This window comes from Trachemys scripta, chromosome 11 (assembly GCF_013100865.1).
Source record: "Trachemys scripta elegans isolate TJP31775 chromosome 11, CAS_Tse_1.0, whole genome shotgun sequence".
Classification (NCBI taxonomy): Eukaryota; Metazoa; Chordata; order Testudines; family Emydidae; genus Trachemys; species Trachemys scripta.
In genome coordinates this window covers 30,114,326-30,140,257 of record NC_048308.1, presented here as the reverse complement: position 1 = coordinate 30,140,257, position 25,932 = coordinate 30,114,326, and the positions used below count along the sequence as shown (strand labels likewise).

The 25,932-nt window shown below is 44.0% G+C and overlaps 1 protein-coding gene across 1 annotated transcript in view; it reads left to right on the top strand.

The window, feature by feature from the left end:
* BAZ2B (bromodomain adjacent to zinc finger domain 2B) overlaps positions 1–25,465 on the top strand; it is a gene marked incomplete in the record, with an annotated part of 274,297 nt that extends 248,832 nt beyond the window's left edge. The window contains 4 exon segments of the mRNA XM_034785683.1: positions 3,328–3,474; positions 14,309–14,571; positions 15,386–15,529; positions 23,991–25,465. Coding sequence (XP_034641574.1) covers positions 3,328–3,474; positions 14,309–14,571; positions 15,386–15,529; positions 23,991–24,144 — 708 coding nt within the window.
* Positions 25,466–25,932: the final 467 nt, after the last annotated feature.

Here is a 25,932-nt window from a genome sequence, read left to right as displayed (position 1 = left end):
GACTCTTTGGCTCTGTTTAAGAGCCGAGCGCTACGGGCTTTGGGCAGCCCCCATGCCTCCGGACCCTGCGCCGCCGGAGCCTGGAAGGGGAAGTGCCCAGACGGGGGTGCAGAGTCCAGAGGCATAGGGGCTGCCCGAAGCCCAAGCGCTACCGGCTTCACGGTTTGCTGGGCAGCCTCCAGACCCTGCGCCCCCGGCTGGGCGCTTCCCCTCCCGGGCTCCAGCTGCGCTGGGGAAGCGCTGGCGGGGGCACAGGGTCTGGGGGCTGCCCGGCAAACCGTGAAGCCGGTAGCGCTCGGGCAGCCCTTTTCACGTGGCTGGGAGTGGGAGGGAGGAGGGGGCAGAGTTAGGGCGGGGAATGGGCGGAGTTGGGACAGGGCTGGGGTGGGAAATGGGCGGGGCCAGGGTCCCGTGGAGGGTTCTCTTTTTTTATTTGTTAAATATGGTAACCCTACCAGTAGATCCATTGCCTTTTTCTTCGTAAATATTTATAAAATAGTTATTAACACATCTGGCTCTGATCCTGAAGTCACAGAATTTTCTCTAAGCAATGTCTGCATAGTCCAGCCAAAGTTATCAAACTGTAACTTGTTTAATTTAAAATGGATTATATTTAATAATAATTTAGAAAATATTTAAAAAAATAAATAGGCCTATTATAACAGCTCTCCATTTGCGGTATTTTAACTCTCTATTAAGCAGCTCCTTTTCAATGCCTAGATTTTTCATTTGCAATGGCTTTTGACTGACATGTGCCATGACTTCCAGCACTTAATTTAATTTTCAGCAAAGCTACACAAATTGTCTGTTTGCCTGTATAATACGTATGTGAAGAATATTAATACCCCATGACACTGAGGTCAGAGGTCTAAATAAAAATTACATTTGAATAATATACAGTAGTCACATTTAAGAACTTGCCAGTATTGGCTTAGCTAAATACTTACTTCATTATTTGCATTATTCCCCAAGTATTCCCCATAGCAGCGTTAGACCTTCCGAGCAACATACAACAATCTTCAGAAGTTCAAGAGCCCAGGCGTGCCTGCTGGGGCTCGGGGCTTCTGCCCCAGGGGAGGCACCTGCCAGGGCTTGGGGCTTCAGCCCCACCCCTCTGAAGCCCCAAACCCCAGCAGGCGTGCTCCACGGGGCTGAAGCCCTGAGATCCACCTCCCCGCTGGGTAGAAGCCCCTATTTCAACACCTTGCTGCAAGGCAGAGGTCCTGAACTCCCTCCACCCCAAGTCGGTGGTGGAGAATGGAGGAGGAGTGTGGGGGGCTCCGGAAGCCACACTTTAACATACCACTCACAAGCCACAGTTTGGCCATCCCTGCCGTATAGGAAATACTGAGGTATTGTATCTATCTAGCCAATACAAAATAGGCAAGTTCTTCAGGTTGACCACTGTACAGTATGACCTTCAATTTTATAGCAGTCTAGAAAGAGTTCAAATATGACAGTCCATGAAATCAGAATCCCTTAATTGCAGGTTACTTTGTATTGGTGTGGACATGTCTGGTTGGGTCCAGTTGAGAAAGCGAGGAGTCATTTACATGGTCTGGTCTGTACAAGGACCATGGACTGTTGTCCCTCCTGTCACCTTGGCAGGGCACTTGCACTCACTTTAAAGACCCACTCCCCATCAGGAGACTCAGAGAAGAAATGTATCTCCCACAGAAAATAAAAATACTAAATTTTCTATTTTTAAAATGTAAGTCAAATGTCTAGTGTTTTATTTTTCCATTTATCCACACCATGTGCAGCTGAAAGCACAAAGCTACATGCATCTTAGACTTCTACTAACGAACCAGTAAAACATGCCATTATTCTATCTTAATGCTGTACCTTTAGTGTAAATTCTGTATCCAGTTGTTGCTAGTGTGCCTTTTTGAAACTTACTAAGACTTTAACAAAACAAAAAAAAGTTGTAATGAGAAACAACTCTAGAGATATAAAGGCATCATGATTTCCTGGAGTCTGTGGGGAAATTAATAATGAATTGGAATTATTTTAGTGATGTATTAAGTTAAAATAGGAGCTCATCCGAAGCCTATTACATTTTTCCCATTGATTTCCATGGGATTTGGATCAGGCCCTTTCTGATTATTTTCCTAAAATACTGTACTAATTTTAAAATGTAATTACTTGATATAGTTCTATAAACCATATAACATACTAGATCTTGCAATTAACATAGGCAAAAGAAACATTTCAGACTGTTTTGCCCCACAAACCTGAGGGATGCGGTGTCCCATTCTTTTTCTACCCAGCTCACTCCATCAAATAATTGTCATATTATTGACCTACTTTTAAATTTATTCACTTCTTAAATAAAGCTCTACTTACATATGTCTAGCCATACACCCAGTATAAGGCCAACTTAAAGTCAGAAAAGGATACCATACAGCATTTGCAGAGGAAGAAAACATGATTTTCATTATGATTTTGCATCACTCTTCCTTTTTGCATAATAGTAATAATGTTCATGATGGCATTTTATTTAATAATTTTGGTCATGTCTTTTGTTACATGTGAACTTGTCTTTATGCAAAATTAAAAATGATTAAATTTCCTACACAATGAAAAATCGACAATTATTAGCCAATGCCCAGTCACACAGAAGATCAGTTCCCATCAGTGCTGTGCCCTATCTGCAGACAGTGAATGCCCTACCAGCTATTGAACCAGATGAAAAACCCCAAGTGAGACTAAATAGATGTGTCTTGCTGCATCTTAAAGGCTGCCAATCTTGGCACTGGCAGATTATAATAGAGTAAATTTCAGAACAGAGGGATCTAAGGATGCCCTGCTTTCTAGCCCTAGGATTTCAATCCTGGGGACAGACAACAAGAGCATTCTAATTGATTGTGACTTCCGCCATAGGGCATAAGCGGAGAGAGAGTCCCTGAAATAGCATATGTGCTGTCAGTGGTTTTTGTGGTTATCCAATACCTCTGCCTCACTTCAGCATTTAATCAAATGTAAAAGGTATCCATTGCTTTGTATGCTTTGACATCAGTGTTAAATGTAGATGTGTTTTTCAAGTGTGTAAGCATTTCACACTTTGGCTTAATTCCTCACATTGTACACGAGCCATGCAGATATCCCAGTGCAACCACAACCTGTTACGTAGTTGTCCAAAAACATGAGAGAGAGAATTACAGAAATACATAGATGTATACACATATATAGCTATGGCTACTGTACGTATGCAAGATAATATGGAAAATATCTTCCAGTGCTGAATATATGGCATATATTACTACATTTCAGGAACATTTTTTAAGGGAGGCTTGTTGAATTAAAGCAATTTTTCATGTATTGTAGTACTGCCAGATATGTCGAAAGGGAGATAATGAGGAACTTCTGCTTCTTTGTGATGGCTGTGACAAAGGCTGTCATACATACTGCCATAGACCCAAGATCACTACTATACCAGAGGGTGACTGGTTTTGTCCTGCCTGCATAGCAAAGGTAATATTAGCCTTAAAGATGAATTGAAATGTTTTTGACACTCCAGTACCTGAGTTCAGAGTTCTGTGATTCTCCAGCAATTGCTGACAACTTGACAAACATCTAAAGTAGAACAGTAATCTGCATGCCTTATACTGGCTTGGGTAACTGTTAAGGATGCCATCAAGTGTTGCAAGAGAACAACAGAGTCTTAATACAGGTGTTGGCAAAGGATATGACTTTCAGTTACTTTGTTTTTAATTGTACTTCTCAGTAATTTTGCATTTAAACATAGGCTGCTACAAATTTGATATCCTAAGCATCTTTTTCTCTATTTTAAAATAAGTTTTTTTTCATTCACCTTTAAAACAAAGTTGATATAATTGTTGACAGACAAATGTTTCATTCAGATATGCAGTATGAAAATAAATTTAATAGTTTTATGTTGTTAGTGTGTCACTTCCATTATTCCCATACAGTGTTAATCAAAGATTATACTTCTCTCAGACAAATCTTTTACCTGCTGTTGTCATACAAGTAACACCTAAGGTTGCTGTAATGTTTCTCTGTATGTGTATTTCATAACACTTTATTAACAATCAGTTTCGCTCTCTCTCTCGCTATATTCAATCAGTTTGCGTTTTAGTTTCCATGGGTGTTTCAGACAGCAATAAGGGAGAGAAACCCTATCTTTTTGAAAAGAGGAAAATGGAAACGTAAAACCACAAAAATTGGCAATACAGGAAAAGGGGGGAATTCCAGGACAATTGTAGTACCTGAAGATACTTTTAACTCATTTTTTAAAACTAAGTTTCTTTTAATTTGTTTCATAGTGCATAAGACCAGAAGGGACCATTAGATCAGCTAGTTTGACCTCCCGTATATCACAGCCTATTAAATATCACTCTTCCCCCCCAGAATTCAGCCCAAAAATTTGTTTGATTAAAGCATATCTTCCAGAAAGGCATGCAGTCTTGAATTGAAGAGGTAAAGAGATGGAGAATCCACCACTACTTCTTCGAGTGATTGCTCATGTGTATTCCACAATAGGTGTGCGTGCTCGCCACGTGCACCGGTGTCGGAAGTTTTTCGCCTAGCAGTACCTGTAGGGGGGAAGTGCCCCCCCGACCCCTAGAGTGGCGCCTGCCTGGCGTGGTATAAGGGGAGCTGCACGCCCCCCCCACCCTCTGTTCCTTCTTGCCACCAGTGAAGGTGCATCGGAACTGCTCAGCTCCAGCTTTGCTGCAGCTTATCCCCAGAACTGTTTGTTCATTCATTAATACCTGTAGTCAGCTATTTCAGTTAGTTTAGTTAGTTAGTGAGCCCGGGCCTGGGCATGCCCCGCAACCCAGGATTTAAGTTGTGCGGCTCTTGTAGGTATTCTGTGCCAGGGAGTGACCCACAAGTGGACTGTCTGTGCTGCTTGGGAGAAACCCATATCAGCGAAAGGTGCAAGATCTGCAAGTTGTTCAAGCCCCGGACCAAAAAAGAAAGGGACATTAGGCTCTGGGCCATCCTGATGGAGTCGGCGCTGGCCCCAACTCCAGCACGCTGCTCCGAACCAGTACCTGGCACCACGCCATCGGTACGCGGAGACCCTCCAGAGACCATCGACCAGTCAGCACCGCTCCCCTTCCACGGGGCACACCAAGAGGACCGGAAAGACTCCCTCTTCACAACGGCACCAAGGGAAGCCTGGGACAGAAGCTAGGCCCATGTCGTATAGCCCTCGATCCCCACTGGGCCCTAGGCCTCCAACTCACGTTGAGTGAGCAGGCCTCTTCGGATGCCATCTATGCCTGAAGCCCTCCAGGTGGCCAGGGATGTCATGTCCATGCCAGTGCCCAGAGCTCCGCCGATGTCAGCCCCACGCTCAGGGGCAAGCCGCCGCTGGGATCTCCGCAGTCGCCGCTAGTCCGGTACCGGTCTTAGTCGAGGGAATGTTCCCGACACCGCTCACTGACCAGTGACCGTTCAGGGCTCAGTCCATGTGGATCGCCCTCGACGCTGGTCAGTCTGTCTGGATGGGTGCCGTCTGACCGGGACTCCCAGCACCACTTGTCTTCGCACAGCGAATATTGACGGGACCGTGGCGGACGTTGCCAATGGACCTCGTCTCGGACTCCCATGCCAAGTCTCCGCCAAGACACTGTAGCCCCGGGCGTCGATTGCCGACATCTCGCCATCGTGGATCCGCCCGTCGAGGCCGTTCGCGGAGCAGCTACTACAGTCGGTGCCATTCTTCTGCCTCGAGATCGCGATCCTGTGGCTGATGCAGATCCCGGTACTGCCGCTACTCCCGGTCCAGAGGCAGCAGCGGGTCGTATGCCAGCCCAGCCTGCGCTCACAGCCGCCTGTCTACAGGCCAGGCTAGGGGGCCCGAACAGCCGGCCCCACTGGTGCCTCAGCAAGTGCAGTGGCACCAAGGGTCGTGACCGGTCCAGTGGTACCAGTGGGCACCGTGGCCTCCAGCGCAGCCCCCAGTGGCGACTCGCTCGGTGGCCGGGGCGTCGGAAACACTATCGGCCTCCATCCCTAGACCGCAAGAAAGGAGTTGGTGGGACCCGTGTCCTCAGCACCGTGCCCGGAGTCCGACCAGGTGATGGATCCTCCGGTGCCAGCCGACACCCAAAGCACCGCACCGGCCTCCTCACCCTGTCCGGAGGAGCCGATTGCAGCCCCGCCCCTCTCCATCCCGCAGGAGGACTACCAGGCCCACCAAGACCTCTTAAAAAGGGTGGCAGCGAGCTTTCACCTCCAGGCAGAGGAGATGGAGGAGCCCTCAGACTCCCTGTTCAATGTGCTGTCCCCTATGGCACCGGGCAGGGTGGCCTTGCCACTCCAGGATGGGGTGGCAAGAATTTCAAATGCCCTGTGGCAAACACCAGCCTCGTTGGCTCCTATCTCTAAGAAGGCGGAATGCAAGTACTTTGTACCCACTAAGGGGCACGAGTATTTGTATACTAACCCGGCACCCAACTCCTTGGTGGTTGAGTTGGTCAACCACAGGGACAGGCAGGGGCCGCCAGCTCTGACCCCTAAGAACAAAGACTCTCGGAGGCTGGATGCTTTTAGGAGAAAAGTTTATTCGTCGTCAAGCTTCGAGCTAAGAGTAGCAAACCATCAGGCTCTCCTGGGTTGCTACGAGTTTAATCTCTGGGGATCCCTCCCCAAGTTCAAGGACTCCCTCCAGGAGCATGATTAAAAGGAGTTTAAGGTGCTTGTGGAGGAAGGGACAGCGGCTGCTAGGGAGTCCCTGCGAGCCACTTCGGATGCAGGAGGCACGGTCCATGGCCTCGACAGTGTCCATGAGACGGGCGTCATGGCTCCTGCTCTCTGGGCTATCCAGCGAAGCGCGGTCGTCAGTACAGGATCTGCCTTTCGACAGGAAGGCACTGTTTGCTGAGGAAACAGACACAAGGCTGTACAGCATGAAAGACTCCCGTGCAACCCTCCAGACCTTGGGCCTCTTTGTCCCTGCTCCAGCAAAACCCAAGTTCAAGCCGCAGCAGGTTTCCGCCCAGGCTGCCCTCCTGAAGTACAAGGCCGCCCATAAGAAGCAGTGGAACTACAGAAAACACCTGCAAAGGCAGTCTCGGCCTGCCCCCCAGCCTGGGTCCTCTAAGGGCAAGCAGGCGGGTAAAAGGCATTTTTGATGGGACGCTCGGGGGTACCCCGCCATTTCTCAGCAGGGATCCACCCCCAATAAAGCTCCCTTTTTCCAATCGGTTGTGTGCTTTCCTCACAGAATGGTCGCGGCTCACCTTGGACTGGTGGGCCCTCAACACCATCTCCCGAAGTTACACCCTTGAGTTTACCTCCTTCCCGCCCAACCAACTCCCGCCCCGTCTCTCTTGGGGGACCCATCACATGAGGCTCTGCTCGAGCAGGAGGTCGGGCAGCTCCTGGGACTAGGAGCGATAGAGGCAGTGCTCAAGGAGTTCCTGGGCAAGGAGTATTACTCCTGGTATTTCCTTATCCCGAAGGCCAACGGGGGGCTCAGGCCCATCATGGACCTGCGAGGCCTGAACCAGTACATGGTGAAATTTGAGTTCCGCATGGTTTCCCTGGCCTCCATCATCCCCTCCCTGGATCCCGAGGACTGGTACGCTGCCCTCGATCTACAGGATGCGTACTTTCACATCCACATATTCGAAGGGCAGAGACACTTCCTCCGTTTCGTGGTGGGACAGAATCACTACCAATTCACGGTCCTCCGGTTTGGTCTGTCCACTGCCCCCAGGGTCTTTACAAAGTGCATGTCGGTGGTAGCGGCCTACCTTAGGCGCTGCGGGGGTCCAGATATTCCCCTATCTGGACAACTGGCTGGTCAAGAGGACCTCCCGATTGCAGGTGAGGGATCATGTGGCACTCTTCCTGTCCCCATGCACTGTCCTGGGCCTGTTGGTAAACAACACCAAGTCCAAGTTAGTCCCGGTCCAACGCATATCATTTATAGGGGCGCTCCTGGACGCAACGTCGGCCAGGGCCTCTCTCCCCCCAGACAGGTTCGAGACCCTGAAAGGGCTCATTGACTCAGTAGCAAGGTTCCCGGTGATGACAGTCAGGGCTTGCCTGTAGCTGCTAAGTCACATGTCGGCGTGCACATATGTGGTCCGCCACACAAGGCTCAGGATGAGACCCCTCCAGCTCTGGCTGGCCTCAAAGTTCTCCCAGGCCACGGACAGAATGGACAAGGTCCTCACTGTGCCAAACTCGGTAATCAGCTCCCTGCGGTGGTGGTCCGCCCCAAGCAACATGCTCCAAGGAGTCCCGTTCAGGGACAGGGTCCCATTGTTGGAGTTGGTGTCCGATGCATCAGACCTGGGCTGGAAGGCCCATGTGGGGAATTTTCAGACCCAAGGCCTGTGGTCTCTGCAAGACCTGACCCTTCATATAAACATCAAGGAACTCAGGGCGGTGTGACTGGCTTGTATGGCCTTCCGCTCGCACCTGAAGGGCAAGGTAGTCAGAGTCCTCACGGACAACACGGCCTCAATGTTCTATATCAACAGGCAAGGCAGGGCCCTATCCTCTGCCACGAAACCCTCCATCTGTGGGACTTCTGTATAGCCCATGACATCCACCTAAAAGCCTTTCACCTGTCGGGTGCCCGGAATGTGAGGCGGATCGCTTGAGCAGAGACTTTTCCTCTCCACATGAGTGGTCTCTACACCTGGAAGTGGCCCACGAGCTCTTCCGAAGGTGGGGAATTCCCCAGGTGGACCTATTCGCGACCCCGCAGAACCGACGGCTCTGCTCCGGGGGGGCCTAGAGAAGGGCGCTATCTCCGATGCCTTTATCATATCCTGGTCAGGCCAGCTTCTCTACGCCTTTCCCCTGTTCCCTCTGATCGGCAGGGTCCTGGAGAAAATAAAAGACGGACAAAGCCAAGGTCCTCCTCATTGCCCAGGCAGCACTGGTACAGGACCCTCTCGGGCCTGGTGGTGGCTCCACCGTGGCCGTTGCCGCTCCGCCCGGACCTGCTCTCTCAGGACCAGGGCCAACTTCTCCACCCCAGCCTGGCAGCTCTTCACCCTCACAGCGTGGCTGCTCAGTGGCTAGGTGGCGAGGAAAGGACATGCTCAGAACAAGTTCAGCATGTCCTCCTCGAAAGTAGACGACCCTCCACTCGCCGCTCCTACATGGCGAAGTGGTCTGTTTTCTAGGTGGGCGGCAGACCAAGGGGTGTCCCTAACAGCTACCCCAATCCAGCTTATCCTTGATTACCTCCTCTACCTGAGGGCCCAGGGCCTTGCACCCTCGTCAGTCAGGGTGCACCTGGTGGCCATATCGGTCTTCCATCCTCCGGTGCAAGGACACCCTGTGTTCTCCCATGCTAGGACCGGCCGCTTCCTTAAGGGTTTGGACCGGTTTTATCCATATTCTAAGCCCCTGGTCCCACAATGGAACCTGAATCTGGTACGGGCTCGTGTTATGGGGCCCCTGTTCGAACCGTTGGCCACGTGTTCCTGGTCTCACCTCTCGTGGAAGGTGGCATTCCTGGTTGCTATCACGTTGGCCAGGCAGGTCTTGGAGCTCAGGGACCTGACCTCTGAGCCTCTGTATACGGTCTTTAATAAGGATGAGGTCCAGCTCTGCCCGCACCCCGTGTTCCTCCCGGAGGTGGTTTTCACCTACCACATGGGTCAGGACATTTTTCTACCAGTCCTCTGCCCCAAGTCTCACGCGACTAGTGAGGAGCGCCGCCTCCACACGCTCGATGTGAGGCGGGCTCTGGCTTTCTACCTCGAGTGGACCAAGCCATTGAGAAAGTCCTTGCAACTGTTCATTGCCTCAGCTGAGTGCGCAAGAGGCCAGCCGATTTCCACCCAGGGGCTTTCCAACTGGATCACTTTGTGCATCCGCTCCTCTTATGAGCTGGTGGATGTCCCCCCGTCGCCCATTGTGAGAGCACACTCGACTCGGGCCCAGGCCTCCTCGGCTGCCTTCGTGGCCCACGTCCTTATACAGGACATTTGTAGGGCCGCCACGTGGTCTTCGATCTACAGGATCGCACTATGCAATGGTCTCCCAAACCAGGGATGATGCCGGGTTCGGCAGGGCGGTACTCCGTCCCGAGAACTTGTGAACTCCTACCCACCTCCAGAAGGTATAGCTTGGAATCACCTATTGTGGAATACACATGAGCAATCACTTGAAGAAGAAAAGACAGTTACCTTTTTGTAACTGGTGTTCTTTGAGATGTGTTGATCATGTCTGTTCCACATCCCGTCCTCCTTCCCCTCTGCCGGAGTTGTCTGGCAAGAAGGAATTGAGGGTCAGGGGAGCGCGCAGCTCCCCTTATACTGCGCCAGGCAGGCGCCACTCCAGGGGTTGCAGGGGGCGCTCCCCACCCCATGGGTACTGCTAGGGGAAAAACTTGCGGCACCGGTGCATGTGGCGAGCACGCACACCTATTGTGGAATAGCCATGAGCAACACATCTCGAAGAACACCAGTTACGAAAAGGTAACTGTCTTTTCCTTTTAATAGTGACCCTTAAGTGGTACTTTGCTTTAGACAGTGTTATGCTGTATAAAGCATCCTGTATCTTTTATCATAGGTTTCCTTCCTCCTTCCCAAATTACTGAAACATTTGGGTATAAAGGAAGCCAGAAACTGAAGGTGAAACTCAGAAGACTCCAAGATTTGCTGGATTTGGGTCTAAAATTCTGTAAACCCACCAAATGTATCCTGTCTAACTTAAACTGTAAATCAACCCAGGCAATCTAGGTTAAAGGTCAGCACAGATTTGCTGAAAACTTCATAAATAAACTTTACGTAACAAAAACCGAAACTGGGCAACTTTCAGCTAATTGCGTGTTTTGTTATAAAACATCTGCTTTATTATGAATATTCAGCCAACAAGTTTTATAAAGATGCATGCCTGCAATACATTTACAAACTTAACGTCACCATTTGTAATGGTAATACCACATTTATTTTGTATTGTAAGCATAGGGAAACACTTTTATCTAGAATACTTTTGTGTGGCAACTAATGGCAAATGTTGACATTGACTTGATACCTCTGTAGATTAATTCCAGATAAAGTAAGTGTTCAAGGGGTATCAATTTGACCAAGTTCAAATAGGGCCTACTCAGGCAAAACTGCCATTAACTTTACTCAAGGCCTGACCCTGTGAGGTGGCAAGTGACAAAGAAGGCGCTGAGCCCCCTCAGCTCCCATTAATTTAATTGCAGTTTGAGGGTAAACAGCATTTCACATGTTCAGGCCTTGAGTGAGGACATTTGGTCCATTCCCATGACTCTTCAATTGACTTGTCATCTGAAGGACCCTCCAATGGGGTCACCATTAAGTCAGCATTTTGCAACAGTTGCCACACAGAGGTGTGTGTGAATGATACTAGAGTACTTCCCTATATTTAAAACAAGAAAAAATAGAAATCACTGTGTGGTAATAGTATAGAAAATTCATAGTCATTTATAAACCTTTGCAGTATTCTGTTTTTAAAGGTAATGAATTCTGCCCCTAGTTTTTTCTCCTCGTATAATTCATTCATATTCTCTGCATCTTACACAAATGATGCAAAAATTTCAGCCCTTCCAGCTTCATCAAGACACAAATGCTTACGCAATGTGTTAAACATTCATGCCATAGATAGGGAAATGATATACCTATTTACAGTAAGTAATGAATTCTCCATAATCATACTCTGAAAAAATGTGTAACATATAGTTTTTTAGATAAATAAATAGAGAACCCAGATATCTAAAAGGGCCTCCAGCATCATTATTGCTTGTATCCTGGTAATAAATATAATACAATCAGATGTGAATACTAGACCACAAGTGGGGGATTGAAAAAATAAAATAGCATTTTACAAAACCTAACCCAAACATTACAAAATTGTGTTTTAGAGTGTCAGTGAAATTGGTTTTGGGTGTATTTAAACATTTTCTTAGTATTTGCCCCCAGAATAGAGCAGCATTTTGCTAGGTCTTGAGAAACAAGAAGTAAAATTTACTAAATGAAGATGAATGAAGTATAGAAAGTCAGTAAACAGCAAATATTATGAAATCTAAATATGATTTTTTAAATTCTTGTTTAAATTATCTAAGGTGTGTAACACAACCATTTTTAATACATAGTTTTTATTTTGACGGGGGTCTCTTTTTATTCATTTATATTATCTTAACTTTATAACATATTGGCTGGAGAATAGTTGGTTGGATGAGTTTAGGAAAACTTCAGTGTACACTCTTCAGTAGCTTTAGGTGCTTGACTTCTAGATTTAGGAAATCCCTGTTAAGATTAGAGTGTGAATCCAGATGTAATGGTTTTTTTTTTTTTTTTTTTTTTGGTGCTGTCAATACCCAAACCCTGTTTACAGACTCATCAGGAAATATCTGTATAATGTTTAGTTGAGATTTTTCACTTAGAGACATCCTTGGACCCTCTCCTCCTTTTATCAAATAAGGGACATTTTGGAGTTCATTATCGTTGCCTGGGCAGCTAAATGGAACTTCATGAATGCAATCTATAAATCTGTTGATGTTCCCCTTTCATTATAGGCTTGCTGGACACTTCTTGTTTTCTCAGCCTGCTGTGGCTCCTTTTTAGGCTTTTGCATATCTGGCCTCCCCTATTCAGACGTGGGCTGGTTTTTACATCCTGTTTATCATCCCTTTCGCTTTGCATGATGACCATATGGTCCTCTGATCGAATCCCTTTGTCTAGTTGTGGAATTTCACTGTAAGTAATCTACTAAATTGTTAGTCTGTTTTCTAGATCTCCTGCATCCTGATATTAAGACTAAACTAGGGCTTTCAGAATCTTTAATCAAGAAAGGAGCTATTAGAATTTGACGGTAGAGATGGAAAAGACCTATTCAATCATTCAGTCCTTTCCCTTCTAGTTCCGATCTATATTTACATATTTTTATAGTGTCTGTTAATACAAAATCTAGTGTTTTGTCCAGTCTTGTTTTAAAAGTCCAGTGATAGGGTTGCTACCTCTTTTAGCACATTTTTCCAAAGCCTCATATATCTTGCTGTCAGGAAGCTTTCACAGCTTTTTAGCCTACCACGTTCACTTTCTTAGTTTCATCCCATTATTATTTTTATTTTTATATATATGAATGTATGTATTTTCCTTCCCTCCATATTGTTTACCATTCATGTATTTGTAGACTTCTTTCTCCCTTAGTTGTCTTAGCTACACTATACATATTTAACTCTTCTAATCTTTCTGCATAAAGCAATGAATTCCTTGTTTACTGACCTTTAAATAAAAATCTTAATCTTCTACAATCTTCAATGTCTTTCCAGTAGTATTGGTCAGAAACAAATGCAGTATTCCAGGTGTGGTTGTACCAAAGCCATTTAGAGGAAGACCGTTACGTCACCAGCCTTTTAATCTTTTTGAATATGTAGTCTGAAATTGTATTTTTTACCAGCAATATTACACTGTAAATGTATTTATAATTTGTTGCCCATCATTACCCCTATGACTTTTTCAGCATTATTGCTCTCCAGGTTTCTCATTTCCACAGGATATCTGTATTTAGATTATTGTAATCCAAATGTATCCAGATTTTTCATTTTCTCAAATTGAATCTCATGGATTTGTTTTCAGCCCATGTTTCTAATCTCTCTGTCTCCTTTTATATTTTTATTCTGTCCATACTGGGATTTTCAGCTCCTCACAATTTAGTTTTAGATGTAAAATTTAATTTGTGTGCCTATTAATCCCTCTTCAGTATCAAAAGTGAAGCTGGACCCATCCTAATATACTCCCCTTCCTTGCCATCTTGATATGTTGCTGTTTACCATGAGTTTACAACCGCCGTGACAATTCACAGTGGTTTGACCTTTCCCCCACGACTAAATCTGCTTCCTCAATTCTATCTATCTATCTAGAGAGAATATTATGAGGTTGAGAGGACTGGGAGAGGGGGACTGTCCAGAAATTTCTAGAGTTTTAAAGAATTCCAATGGATTTTTGAATTAAGACTATAGCTAAGATTTTTCCTAAGAGACTAGTGATTTTTGTTTGCCTCAACTTTAAGATGCCATAAAGTGGCCTGGTTATTAGAGCATGGTTCAATATCTTCTGGAAATCAGGTGCCTTTATAGTGTTCTAAATTGAGGACCCAGAATTCCTAGTCACTTCTGAAAATATTGGCCTATGAATCTATACAGTCTATGATCTTTAGAGATCAAGAAGAATTAAGTGATCTACCTGTTCTTTGTTTGTCATGTTAAATGCAGCGATTGGGTTTGATACTGTTTGGTGTGTCAGACCTTCATGGGTTTTCTGTTTACAAATAATACATACTTCTGTGTAATCTGGTTATGTTTTGTTACATACTTGGATTCTCTCTATTGTAGGCAAGTGGTCAAACCCTAAAAATAAAAAAACTTCAAATCAAAGGGAAAAAAAGTAATGAACAAAAGAGAGGCAGGAAATTGTCTTTAACAGGAGATACGGAGGATGAAGACTCTGCAACTACAAGCAGCTCTTTAAAAAGAGGAAAAACAGACCCCAAAAAAAGAAAAATAGATGAAAATATTTCTAACCAATTAAAACAAGAAAGCTTCACGCCTGCGAAAAAACCTAAAAGAGATGAATCCAAGGACCTGGCTATATGCAGGTACTGTCTGCCTGTCTTTTGTGAGAGTGATATATAAACATTTGTTTGAAGCCAAATAGTGCCTGCTGCTCTGTTAGTGCGCTTGTAGTAGAGAGAGCACCGAGCCCTGTTCCCTATGGTGCCCCACACAGGAGGCAGTAATAATTTGATTGCAGCCACTGGGGACTGCAAGAGTGTGTAATAGGAGTACCCAGCTAAAGCTACCTGTTGCAACACTTGTGTTCTCATGAGAGAATAGCAAGGTGGGGTGTGGCTATGAAATCCTACCCCCTTTTCTCCTATGTGCTAAAAAGAGCTGGCAGGGGGAGACTGAGGAGAGAAGTGTTGTCTACAACTTTCTAAAGGTGTAGGAAATCCAGATGCCCAGCACATGTCAAAGAAGCATTCTGCCCCACAAAGGGCCCCACCATTCCTGTGGTGCACCTTTTTCCCTTGCTGGTTGGCTCTCACTGACAAGTGGCATAATTAAGCCTTTAGACTGTTTTAGAAAATTAGTAGCACTTGTTTGATTTGTGTAGAAGTAAATGAGCTATGTTAAAGATCACCCTGTGGAAAATTTACATGGATACATTATATTCTGTTTGAAAAAATAATTTGAATTTCTTCCTGGAGAACTAGCTTTAAAGAGCTATAAATGACAAACTGAGCATTAACGAGAAATGATACTTATTGAGTGCGTTATGCACTGCACATGGCAATAGTATGCTATCCCTAGTAAAGTTAATAGAGTGACAACACATTGTGAAGGTACATAACATCCTGTGCAAATGAGCCAACAGCTGAAGGTATTGATTTAAAACCTTGTTTTATTCAGCATGATCCTGTCTGAATTGGAAACTCATGAAGATGCATGGCCTTTTCTTCTTCCTGTAAACTTGAAACTTGTTCCTGGTTATAAGAAGGTTATTAAAAAACCTATGGACTTTTCCACCATCAGAGAGAAGCTAAGCAGTGGACAGTAAGTAAACGTATTGTACATTACATTTGTGAATGTTCAGCAAAAAAATTAAAATGACACAATCAACTTGAAATCTAGTCATTTTAAAAACAAGGAATTCAAAGTAATTTCAGATGCTATTTGTGCCCTGGAGTTCCCCTGCTAATTTTTATGGTTCTTCACAATTTCATGTTTTATAAATATTTCTCTATTCCCTGTTCCCATGTGAAATACCCTTTCAAACATCAAGGGAAGCTGAGAAACAAACTTCAGAGAGAAAACAGTAAAACTGACTGTTCACAAAGTGCTCTCAAATGCCCCCAAAAAACATTGAAAAAATCAATGATTTATTTATTTCAGTTGTAGTAGTCTTTTGAGTTACTTGCATGTTTTGTTTTTGTTTTTTAATTTCAAGACAGGAATGTGATTTTTAAGTTAACATCTCTTTAAGTATTACTGTACATTGGTTATAATTCATTCCAAAGTTATGTACTAGAGGGAAGCATGAAACATTACAACAAATAGTGGTTAATTGTTTCATAGTCCTGAAATTAAAACTGCATCTTTTGTTAGAGAAAATTAATATAAATAACAGGAACAATTATTTACTCCTTCCCCTGACCCTTTTTCAATTCACATGGAAAGATCTCAGCTGTCATTTCTTTCCGGTTTGCATCGCTGCAATCTTGAGAACCAACATTGAAGCAACTTTCAGCCAAGGAAGAAGAGATGGACTCACTTCAGAGTCCATTAGCTCCATTCAGAACAGGCTATGGAGGGTTTGCTAGGGCAATGCAAGGCACTCTCCCACATTTAGCTGAATTTGATCCTATGACAGATTTAAAAACACACACACACACACACACACACACACACACACACTTACAACTATAAGCCTTTCTTTTCAACCATTCCTCTGAACAATCAATGACTACTATAGGTAATACTTTATAGTACACCTCTACCCCGATATAACACGAATTTGGATATAACGCGGTAAAGCATGCTCCGGGGGGGTGGGGTGGGGCAGTCCGGTGGTTCAAAGCAAGTTCAATATAACGCGGTTTCACCTATAACGCGGTAAGATTTTTTGGCTCCCGAGGACAGCGTTATATCGAGGTAGAGGTAGAGTCACTGGGCCAGGATAGGCAATGCAAAGAATACCAAAGAAACAGAAAATTTGATTCTGCCTGTTAATGCTACTACACTTGCCACCCAATAGATGATGATGGAAATATAGCCTGAAATTCCCTAGGATGTCATGGAGTCATCACTGCAACCAACACAAATTCAGAAGTAAAATGTTTTGCTTCTATTCTACTGTAGGTATTTGTGAAGCTCAATAAAATATTAAGAAAATACAGTTATGTATAGGTGATCACAGATGACAGGAAAGCACACTAATTTACAGTATCAGGCTCTTAAATTATATTCTTATGTGTTGACAAACTAATTTTCATCCACGAAATGCTAAAGTAATATTATGTACCAGATTTTCCACTGCCTTGTAGTCATTTACACTAGTGCAAAGTAGTTGTAAAATGCACCCAACAACATGAGTGTAGAATTCTAAGTAGGTAACATCTTGTGCCCATTTTAGGCTGGTGTAACTATCAGAGTACAAGGCAGTGGCGAATGACAGCCCTTAAGGCCTGGTCTACACACTAAGTTTTACCAGTTTAGCGAAAGGTGTGATTTTTAAACTGCTTTAGGCTTGGTCTGCACTTAAAAATTAGATCAACTTAGCTATGTTGCTCAGGGTGTGAAAATTTTCACGTCCCAAATGCTGTAGTTAAGTCAACCTAACCCACAATGTAGATGCAGCTAAGTTGATAGAAGAATTCTTCTATCAGCCTAGCTGCCACCTCTCCAAGAGATGGATTCACTACATTGATGGAAAATCCCCTTCCATCGATGTAGGAAGCATCTACACTATGGTGCTACAGTGGCACAGCTATGGTGCTGCAGCTGTAGTTTAGACATGCCCATAATTAAACTATTGCAGCTTTTGGGTGTTGAGATTATAATGTTGGTTTAAACCCTGGTTTATATTGGTTTAGCTTGCAAGTATAATTTCAAGGTGCAAGCTGATAAATGGATACAATCCAGATTTTAACCAATATGAGTGTCCACACAGGGTGTGCACTAGCTTAACTAAATTGTTTTTTAAAGCTATTTAAGTGAAACTGGTGCAACTTCTGTGTATAGGCAATCCATAAATCTTCAATTTAAACCGATTCTCACACCTACGACTTGAAGCACAGATGGTGCCCGACTCTGGACTCCTTACTTAGAGAAAACTCCAGTTAAAACCAGTGGAAGATTTACTTGAATGAGGATTACCTATTTGGCCCATGGATTGAGGATTATACACTGTATTTATGCAAGATTTTTCTGTACCTCGGCACAATGAGTCATGTTATGGATTTAGTTTCATTTTTGCTTGATTCCTTGTTTCTTTTTTTTTTAAAATTGGTTTAATATTGAAAACAGTGCTTTGAAGTAGATGAGGTGATGGTTAGACAGCTCAGCAGAGTTGACCTCAGCATCTCATATATTCAAACCAGAACCAAAAATGAGAACAGCAGTACAGCATAAAATACGTCTTTTAAAAGTGGTATAAAAGTAGGTCAAGGGAGTTTTACAAATATATCCAAATAATTCAGTAAGCCTTATTGACTCTGAAATCAGTTTTTTCTCTACCTAGTTATTTTATATGTGCCCATTGCTGTGGTATCTGGGTGTCAGTTGTCATTGTGCTATTCCATACTATGAGCCACTAAGATGTATATACAAATGTGCTTAAAAAAGGTTAATGCAATGTATGCATCTCCTTTTCAAACAACAACAACTCATGCAATCAAATGTTGTACATAATATCAAGAAGGCTTAAATCAGATTATGGCCTGAGAAAATGGCAGAATATACTTTTTTCAGTAGTACATTGTTATCCCCCTCAAAAATCCCCTTTTGAATGGTAAAATTCTCCTTTGTTTGCAGGGTCACTCACTGTCACAATGCATCAATACTTTCCATGTGATAAGGATCTAGGACTAAATTTCAAATAGTGGACCAAATCATAAAGTGGGAGTACAGTCTAGCTCATAGGGAAAATGTGCTCTGGTGGCATAAGGCTGAGGAACAAAATCTTCAGCATATCCATGTTACAAGCTAGAATATCTGCAAGTGGCCTACTAGTAGCTACTTGATCTGGAAGGGGGCTACTGATTTGTGGAGGTCTGGGCCTGTGCCACTGAAAGTTAATTGGAGCTTTGTCACTGACTTTTCTGGTGCAGGATTGTCCCCTGCTAGTGAGGTCAGATCCACAGGATATACAAATATAGAGGTGCAGAGACACTTGGGCACTTTCCTTATTGCTTGGGGTACCAGTGCAATGGAAATGCCACATTCTTCTTCAAGTTGTCACTATGGGTGCCCCACTGTAGTTGTGTTTACATCCCTGAGTGCTGATAAGAGAACTTCAGTATCAGCATCCACTATGCCCGCACATGCCCTGTCTTTCCTCATGCTGCGCAATGAGGCTAGTCAGCCTGCATAGGCTAACCCCCCTCAGTTCCTTCTCAACTGCCCCTGGTTAGAGATAGAGCTATTTGCAGTCCAATTAGGAACATTACTTTCTATTTTCATTTCTATAGTTAGTTAGTCTGTCTCTTAGTATAATTGTAGTTTTTTCTAGACCCCATTATTCTCTTAACATTTTAAAAAATTAAAAATTAAAAATATTTTAACACCCCACCTACGTGCTTTTCTTCCTTCTTGGGGACCTTTCCCCTATGCCTGGTATGCCGGGTTCACTGGGCTTCAAGAAGTGCCTTACTTGCAAGGAGGCAATGCCTATTGCAGACAAGCATTCCTAGTGGATTCCCTGCCTTGGGGAAGGCCACATCCAACAGACGTGTGGTCTCTGCCAGCAGCTCAGGCCATTTTCACATAAGGACAGAGAGCTCCGACAGAAGATTATCTTCATGGAGGCGGCTCTCGGATCCTCTCAGGATCCGCACCACAAGTCACTTGGCAGACATGAGTCTTCCCACAACCCTCTTCATCTAAAGGCAGTGGGTCGAAGAAGCAAGTTGCTGACCCTTCCCATATGTCATCAAAGAAGAAGGCAGGAAGCCCCCATAGTGAGCCACGAGACAGCTGTAACCAATCCCCATCATGCTCGGTATCTTCGGTATGGTCAGCACCGAGACCTTCCCAGTCTGGTACCCACAGCTCACAGAAACGACAGCAGCTGGTACCATTGACATGCCCATGGACCTAATGGGTACAGGCACTGAGTCATCGGCACTGAGGGACAGGACTAGGTACTCCCGGTACACGAGTATGTATCAGTATCATCATCAACACCACATCTGGCACCGGAGTGACTAGTACGGGCAAGATCCCCGTCTCCCCCAGTACCGCCGTTGGTACCGGTGGAATTCCACCACTCCAGAGACCTCAACCTATCGGACATACCGAAGTCCCTACTTCTTAGTATCCGGACCTCCACACTGAGCCTCCGCCTAGCATGCGAATTATCCCCGTTACCATGCCATGCTCTCCCGCTCTTTAGTGAAGGGTCAGACAGTGAGCCAGAGGAGGAGGCATCACAGTACTCCTCTCAGGCTCTGTATGGTGCCCAACATCAGCAGGGCTCTAGAGTAAACCCTCAGATGGCCCCACCATCACCATCTTGAAATGTCCATCTGTGGGCACCACTACTGGGCTCTATGCCACCTCCACCTTAGTGACCATATTAGGACTCGTGGGCAGCATATCACCAGCATGCCTCTCAAGCTTCAAGCCTCATCTGAGAATCCTCGAGGCACATCCCCTTGGCCGCAACATCTGCAGCTTTGGCACCTTCAAAAGACATCATGGAGGAACATGGAGGCGGTGCCCTGTATAGAGTATGCACATCCCAATATCCAGCTCAATGCCCGTACAAACCTCAGAGAAAGAAAAGTTAATTTTCTAGGCATAAACCATTTGGGTCACAATCTTCCTTGTCCCAGCTGTCTACATCCAAACACCAATTTTGACAGGCTAGATGTGTTGTCGATAGACCACGCCCCCCAACTACTATAGCTGACCAATGCTTTTACACCCATTGGGCCACCAATTAGCATCATTTCGCAGCGTCCGGGAACACATAACATTGGACCAATGGGTCTTAGAGATCATTCCCACTGGTACTCCATCCATTTTACCTCCCTACACCCTCCACAGCACCCTTCCCCATCCTCCTTCGGGGACCTTTCTCATGAGAGTTTACTACTACAAAAGATTAATCGCCTCCTCCAGTTAGGAGCCATAGAACTGGTACTTCAACATCTATGAGGCAAAGGGTTCTACTCTCGGTATTTCCTAATACCCAAGAAGAAGGGAGGCTGGAGACCCATACTAGACCTCAGATCTCTCAACAAGTTTGTCAAAGCTCAAAAATTCAAGATGTCACTCTAGCAACAGTCATTCCAGCGTCGGAACAGGGAGACTGGTTTTCCACCATCCATCTTCTGGACACCTACTTTCATATCTCTCAGACGATTTCTCAAATTCACTCTAAGACAAAACCACTTACCAGTATACAGTGCTCCCCTTTGGACTATCATCAGCCCTGAGAGTATTTTTCAAGGTTCTCTCAGTAGTAGTTATGCACTTGCACTCCCAAGGGATCATGATTTACCCTTATCTGGATGTTTGTCTCCTCAGAGCCCCATCTATCCTAGAGACTCTGACCAAAACTACAGTATGCCTGTTTACAGAATTGGGTCTACAGATCAATGCCAAGAAGTCAACCCTCATTCCAGTACTGTGCGTGGAATTCATAGGCACAGACCTTGACTTGCTACAGGCCAGAGCTCTGCTACCTCAACACAGATTTCACTCCTTGGTCACACTCAGAGAGACGTACAAACAAGCCCATAAATATCAGACACTACCTCCAACTCTTGGAGCATATGGCAGCGAGCACAGCGGTAATACCACATGCCAGGCTTCACATGTGATGCCTTCAGATGGGGTTCAGCTCAGTTTACAGACCAAATGGGGACAGGTTAGAGAAACCCGTCACTACCCTCCAGGATCAAAAACTCCTTAGACTGGTGGAAAGACCCAGCTAACGTTTGCAGAGGGATTCCCTTCTCGCAACCTCACCCTTCAGTTCTTCCCTCCACTGATATATGGCTCATAGGATGGGGTGCACATCTAAATTACCTCCCCACATAAGGCAAGTGGTCACCCACGGAGATCTTCCTTCATATCAACCTCCTCGAGGTCAGAGAGGTTAGGAATGCCTGCACCCACTTCCTACCATTGATCAAAGGATATCACACAGGAGTTCTAACAGACAACATAGCCTGCATATACTACATAAACCGACAAGGGGGAGCCAAGTCACCCTCCCTTTGTATGGAAGTGATGAGACTATGAACTGGTTTATCTCCCATGATGTCACACTGTCAGCAGCCTACCTTTCAGGCACACAGCATTCCATAATGGACAGCCTGTCATAAATTCCCACATGACCACGAGCGGGAGCTAGACCTAGTAGTACTTCACAATCTATTCAGGCGATGGGGGACGCTGACCACAGACTTGTTCGCCACTTACCTGAATAAGAAATTTCCACGCTACTGCTCCAGAGCAGGAATAGGAAAACACACCTTGGGCGATGCTGTCCTCTTCCCCTGGGACGGGGACTTTCTTTACACCTTTCCTCCTTTTCCCCTGCTATTGAAGGTCCTGCTGAAAATAAAAAGAGATGGCGCACATGTCATTTTGATCGCTCCTACTTGACTGAGACAGACCTGGTACCCTTAGCTGTCACAGCTCACAATGTGCCTGCCGATCTCTTTCCCAGTCACTCCGAACCTTCTCTCCCAGGACAGAGGATGTAACCTGCATCCCAACTTGGGGGTTCTCCACTTCAAGGCATTGTTCCTTCTTAGTTCAAACACCTAGAAAGCCCCTGTTCAAAAGAGGTGCAAGAGGTAGAAAGTCCTCGACACAACGTACTTACTTGCAAAAATGGTCCAGGTTTCGGATTTGATGTGCTTCCCAACAAATCTCCCTGACATCCTTGACTCTTCCATGTACCTTAGACTATGCACTAAAAAAAATTGGGGTTATCGCTGAGTTCTCTCAGAGTCCACCTAGCGGCTATAACAGCCTTCCATCAACCAGTAGAGGGATGCTTGATGCTGTCACACCCGACGAGTGAAAGGTTCCTCTAGAGTATAGTAAACCTCTTCCCACAACCCCAACTTCCTACTTCCACCTGGGACTTAAACCTGGTACTGAAAGGACTGACTAGGCTTCCCTTCAAACCCATGGCCACCTGTTCGCTTATGTACATCTCAATGAAAATGGCCTTCCTGATAGCGATCACCTCTGCTAGGAGAATAGGAGAAATAGTGGCTCTGATGGCACATCCCTCATACACAGTATTCTTTTCTGACAAGCTTACTCTCAGGCCACATCTGAAATTCATTCCCAAAGTAACCTCCCCGTTTCACACGAAGCAGTTAATTCATCTTCCAACCTTCTACCCCAAGCCTCACCGAGACAACAGGGAGGTTATATTACACACACTAGATGTCAGGAGAGCCCTAGCCTTCTACCTGGACAGGACGAAGGTTTTCAGGAAGTCCCCCTGGCTTTTCCTCTCCATTGTGGAAAAAGCCACGGGCTCAGCAATATCACCCAAAGAGCTCCAAGTGAGCTCAAACTGTATCAGACACCGTTACCAAGTTTGCAGTATGACCCATTCGGATACTATTCATACACTCTCTACAAGGTCTATCTCATCCGTTGTCTTTTTCAAGAATGTCCCCATCTCAGAGATCTGTCCAGCGGCGACATGAGTGTCAGCACACATCTTTGCAGAACATTATGCGATCACTGGGGACTCCGCCGAACTCTGGGACCCTTCCATCCTGCAGCTGGAGGCCCAGGAGCCCAGTCGGCTGGCACAGGCCAGCCGCGGGTTTTTCTTTGATATGTAGACATACACATATGGGTCCGTATGCTGGACAGATTGCTATCACAAGAAAAATTAAGGGAACTCTTTAGTCCATTTAAAAGTCAGTGATGCAGCCAAATAAGGGAGGAGTAAAATGGAAATAATTCCTTATTATTTTAACCAGAAAACTATTGAGGGAAGAGTGTTGGTTGAAAATTGGTGTTGGTTCTAGTATAGACCTGGAATTCTCCCTTCTAGACTGTACTTTCTGCAAACATCAAAAACAAAAATAGAAATGATCTTCTTTGCTCTAAAGACTATTTTCCTGGAATTAGTTAATATTAAAACTAGAAATGTCAAAATTATAACTTAGATGTACAGTATATACTGAATATTTCATGGTCACCTGTACATTAATTTGTATTTTTACATTCCCTTCTGATGTATGTAGGTTTTATTTTTTTCCCTGGGATTCTGTGTTCCAAAAAAACCTTACCCTCTCTGTTCTTTCAGGTACCCTAATCTTGAAGCATTTTCTCTAGACATCAGGCTTGTTTTTGACAACTGTGAAACCTTTAATGAAGATGATTCTGACATAGGCAGGGCTGGCCACAACATGAGGAAATATTTTGAAAAGAAATGGACAGAGATTTTCAAAGTGAGCTGAATTTATCAGAACTCAGTTTTTTTCCTTAAACAAGGACAAATGAGACCAGCAATGTGAACTGTATTTACATAAAAAGTGCAAGGCACACGCATAACTAATGACTGTTTTTTTTTCCTTAAAGAGAAGTATCACAGAAGAGTGATACTAATTCTAAAGGCTTCACTCCTACAGCAACCATGGCCCTTGGTTATTGGTTTGTGTGTTTTATCAAACTAATTTAGGTAGAACAGGGAAGCACACCCAAAGAATTTCAAAGAAAGGGGTGTTATAGTGCAATAGCAATTTAAAATATATCAAAACGCACTGAATATTCAACCACCAGAGCTCTACTTGGGGAAATGGTTCTCTTTTCCCTTTCAATAAATATCTATTTTTCATTTTTTTACTTTGTAGTTTATTTTTTAGTGAATGTATTTAATTTTATGAATTATTTATGATTAAACAGCATCCAGAATCTTCGTTTTCTGTGAAAAGGAAGAATTAGAAAAATTGCTTTAAATCTTGAAAATACAACAAGGAATGTTTTAAAATATAAAACAAAGCCAAGTAAAACTGTTTACACTGATGTGCTATAAAAGCACTAAAAGTTAAAACTTTACTGTAGAGTTACAAGTACATTTATATATATATGTTGCTGCATCACTTGTGTAGTAAAATTGTATTTGAAGACAGTGAAGAAAATTGGAGACATATGTATATACTGTTCATTATTGTTTATATTACGTCTTGTTTTAAATATGTATGATGTGTACATATTATTTGCAGACATTATTGTTTATGCCTTAGAAGGACTGTAGCATTTTATTTTAGTCTTAAGGTAATTATAGCTATATGGCTTGTACAGTAATTATCCTCTACCAACACTGTGGAGTCTCCTTAATCTTGGTAGTGCCTGCCTTTAAAACAGGGTGTAGGGGATATTAGTTTTCCATTTTTCTATTTTGTTATATAATTTCAAGCCACCAGGGCCTCAGATTTAAGTATAATCATTTGTATCCATGTGAAATAAAATTGTGACAATTTCTTACGCACACAGTATTTTTTCATAGAAACATTTCCCTCCATTTGCCTTGCCACAGAAATAACAAAAGACATTTGTAACCACTGTGTTTTATCTACTGTGTGTTGTGGTGGCCTGTTGGAGGCAGATAGATCAGAATTTTTTTTTTTTTGTACGTATGTAAGAGTACTTGAAGCTTTATTTAAAACAAAAACGTTGTGGAAAAGGTAGCATTCTTTTTTCTTTTTTTCTTTTTATAGGAGTGTTATTTTTCACTAGTATGTGTGGCACGGATACAATAAAAGACTGTTTTCCAAACCAGTTTTTCTTGGTTATTTAGTACTCAAGATATATGTACAAAAGAAATATTGAAAAATGGGGATGATAATCTTACCCATCTACCTCTTAGGAGTATTAAGATTGATTGATTAATGTTTGTACATTTCTATATTAAAATGTTTTATATGTTAAGTGTGATTATAAAATATATATAATATATATGATAAAAACTGTGTGTGTGTGTGTGTGTGTGTGTGTATATATATATATATATTTACACACACACACACACACACAGTTTTTAACTATCTGTGTATGAAAGGTAGGTATTATTACATATGTTTTATTACAAGTTGGAAAGGCATGTCTTTCTGCTTAAACTTAGTTCTGCTTCATACTTGTTCTATAAATCAGATCAAATATTTGTTTTTCAGAAAGTTAGTGGAAAAATAATTCAGTTGTATTTAGCTGTGCTAGGACCCAAACATGAAATAAAACTTAATTTTTTG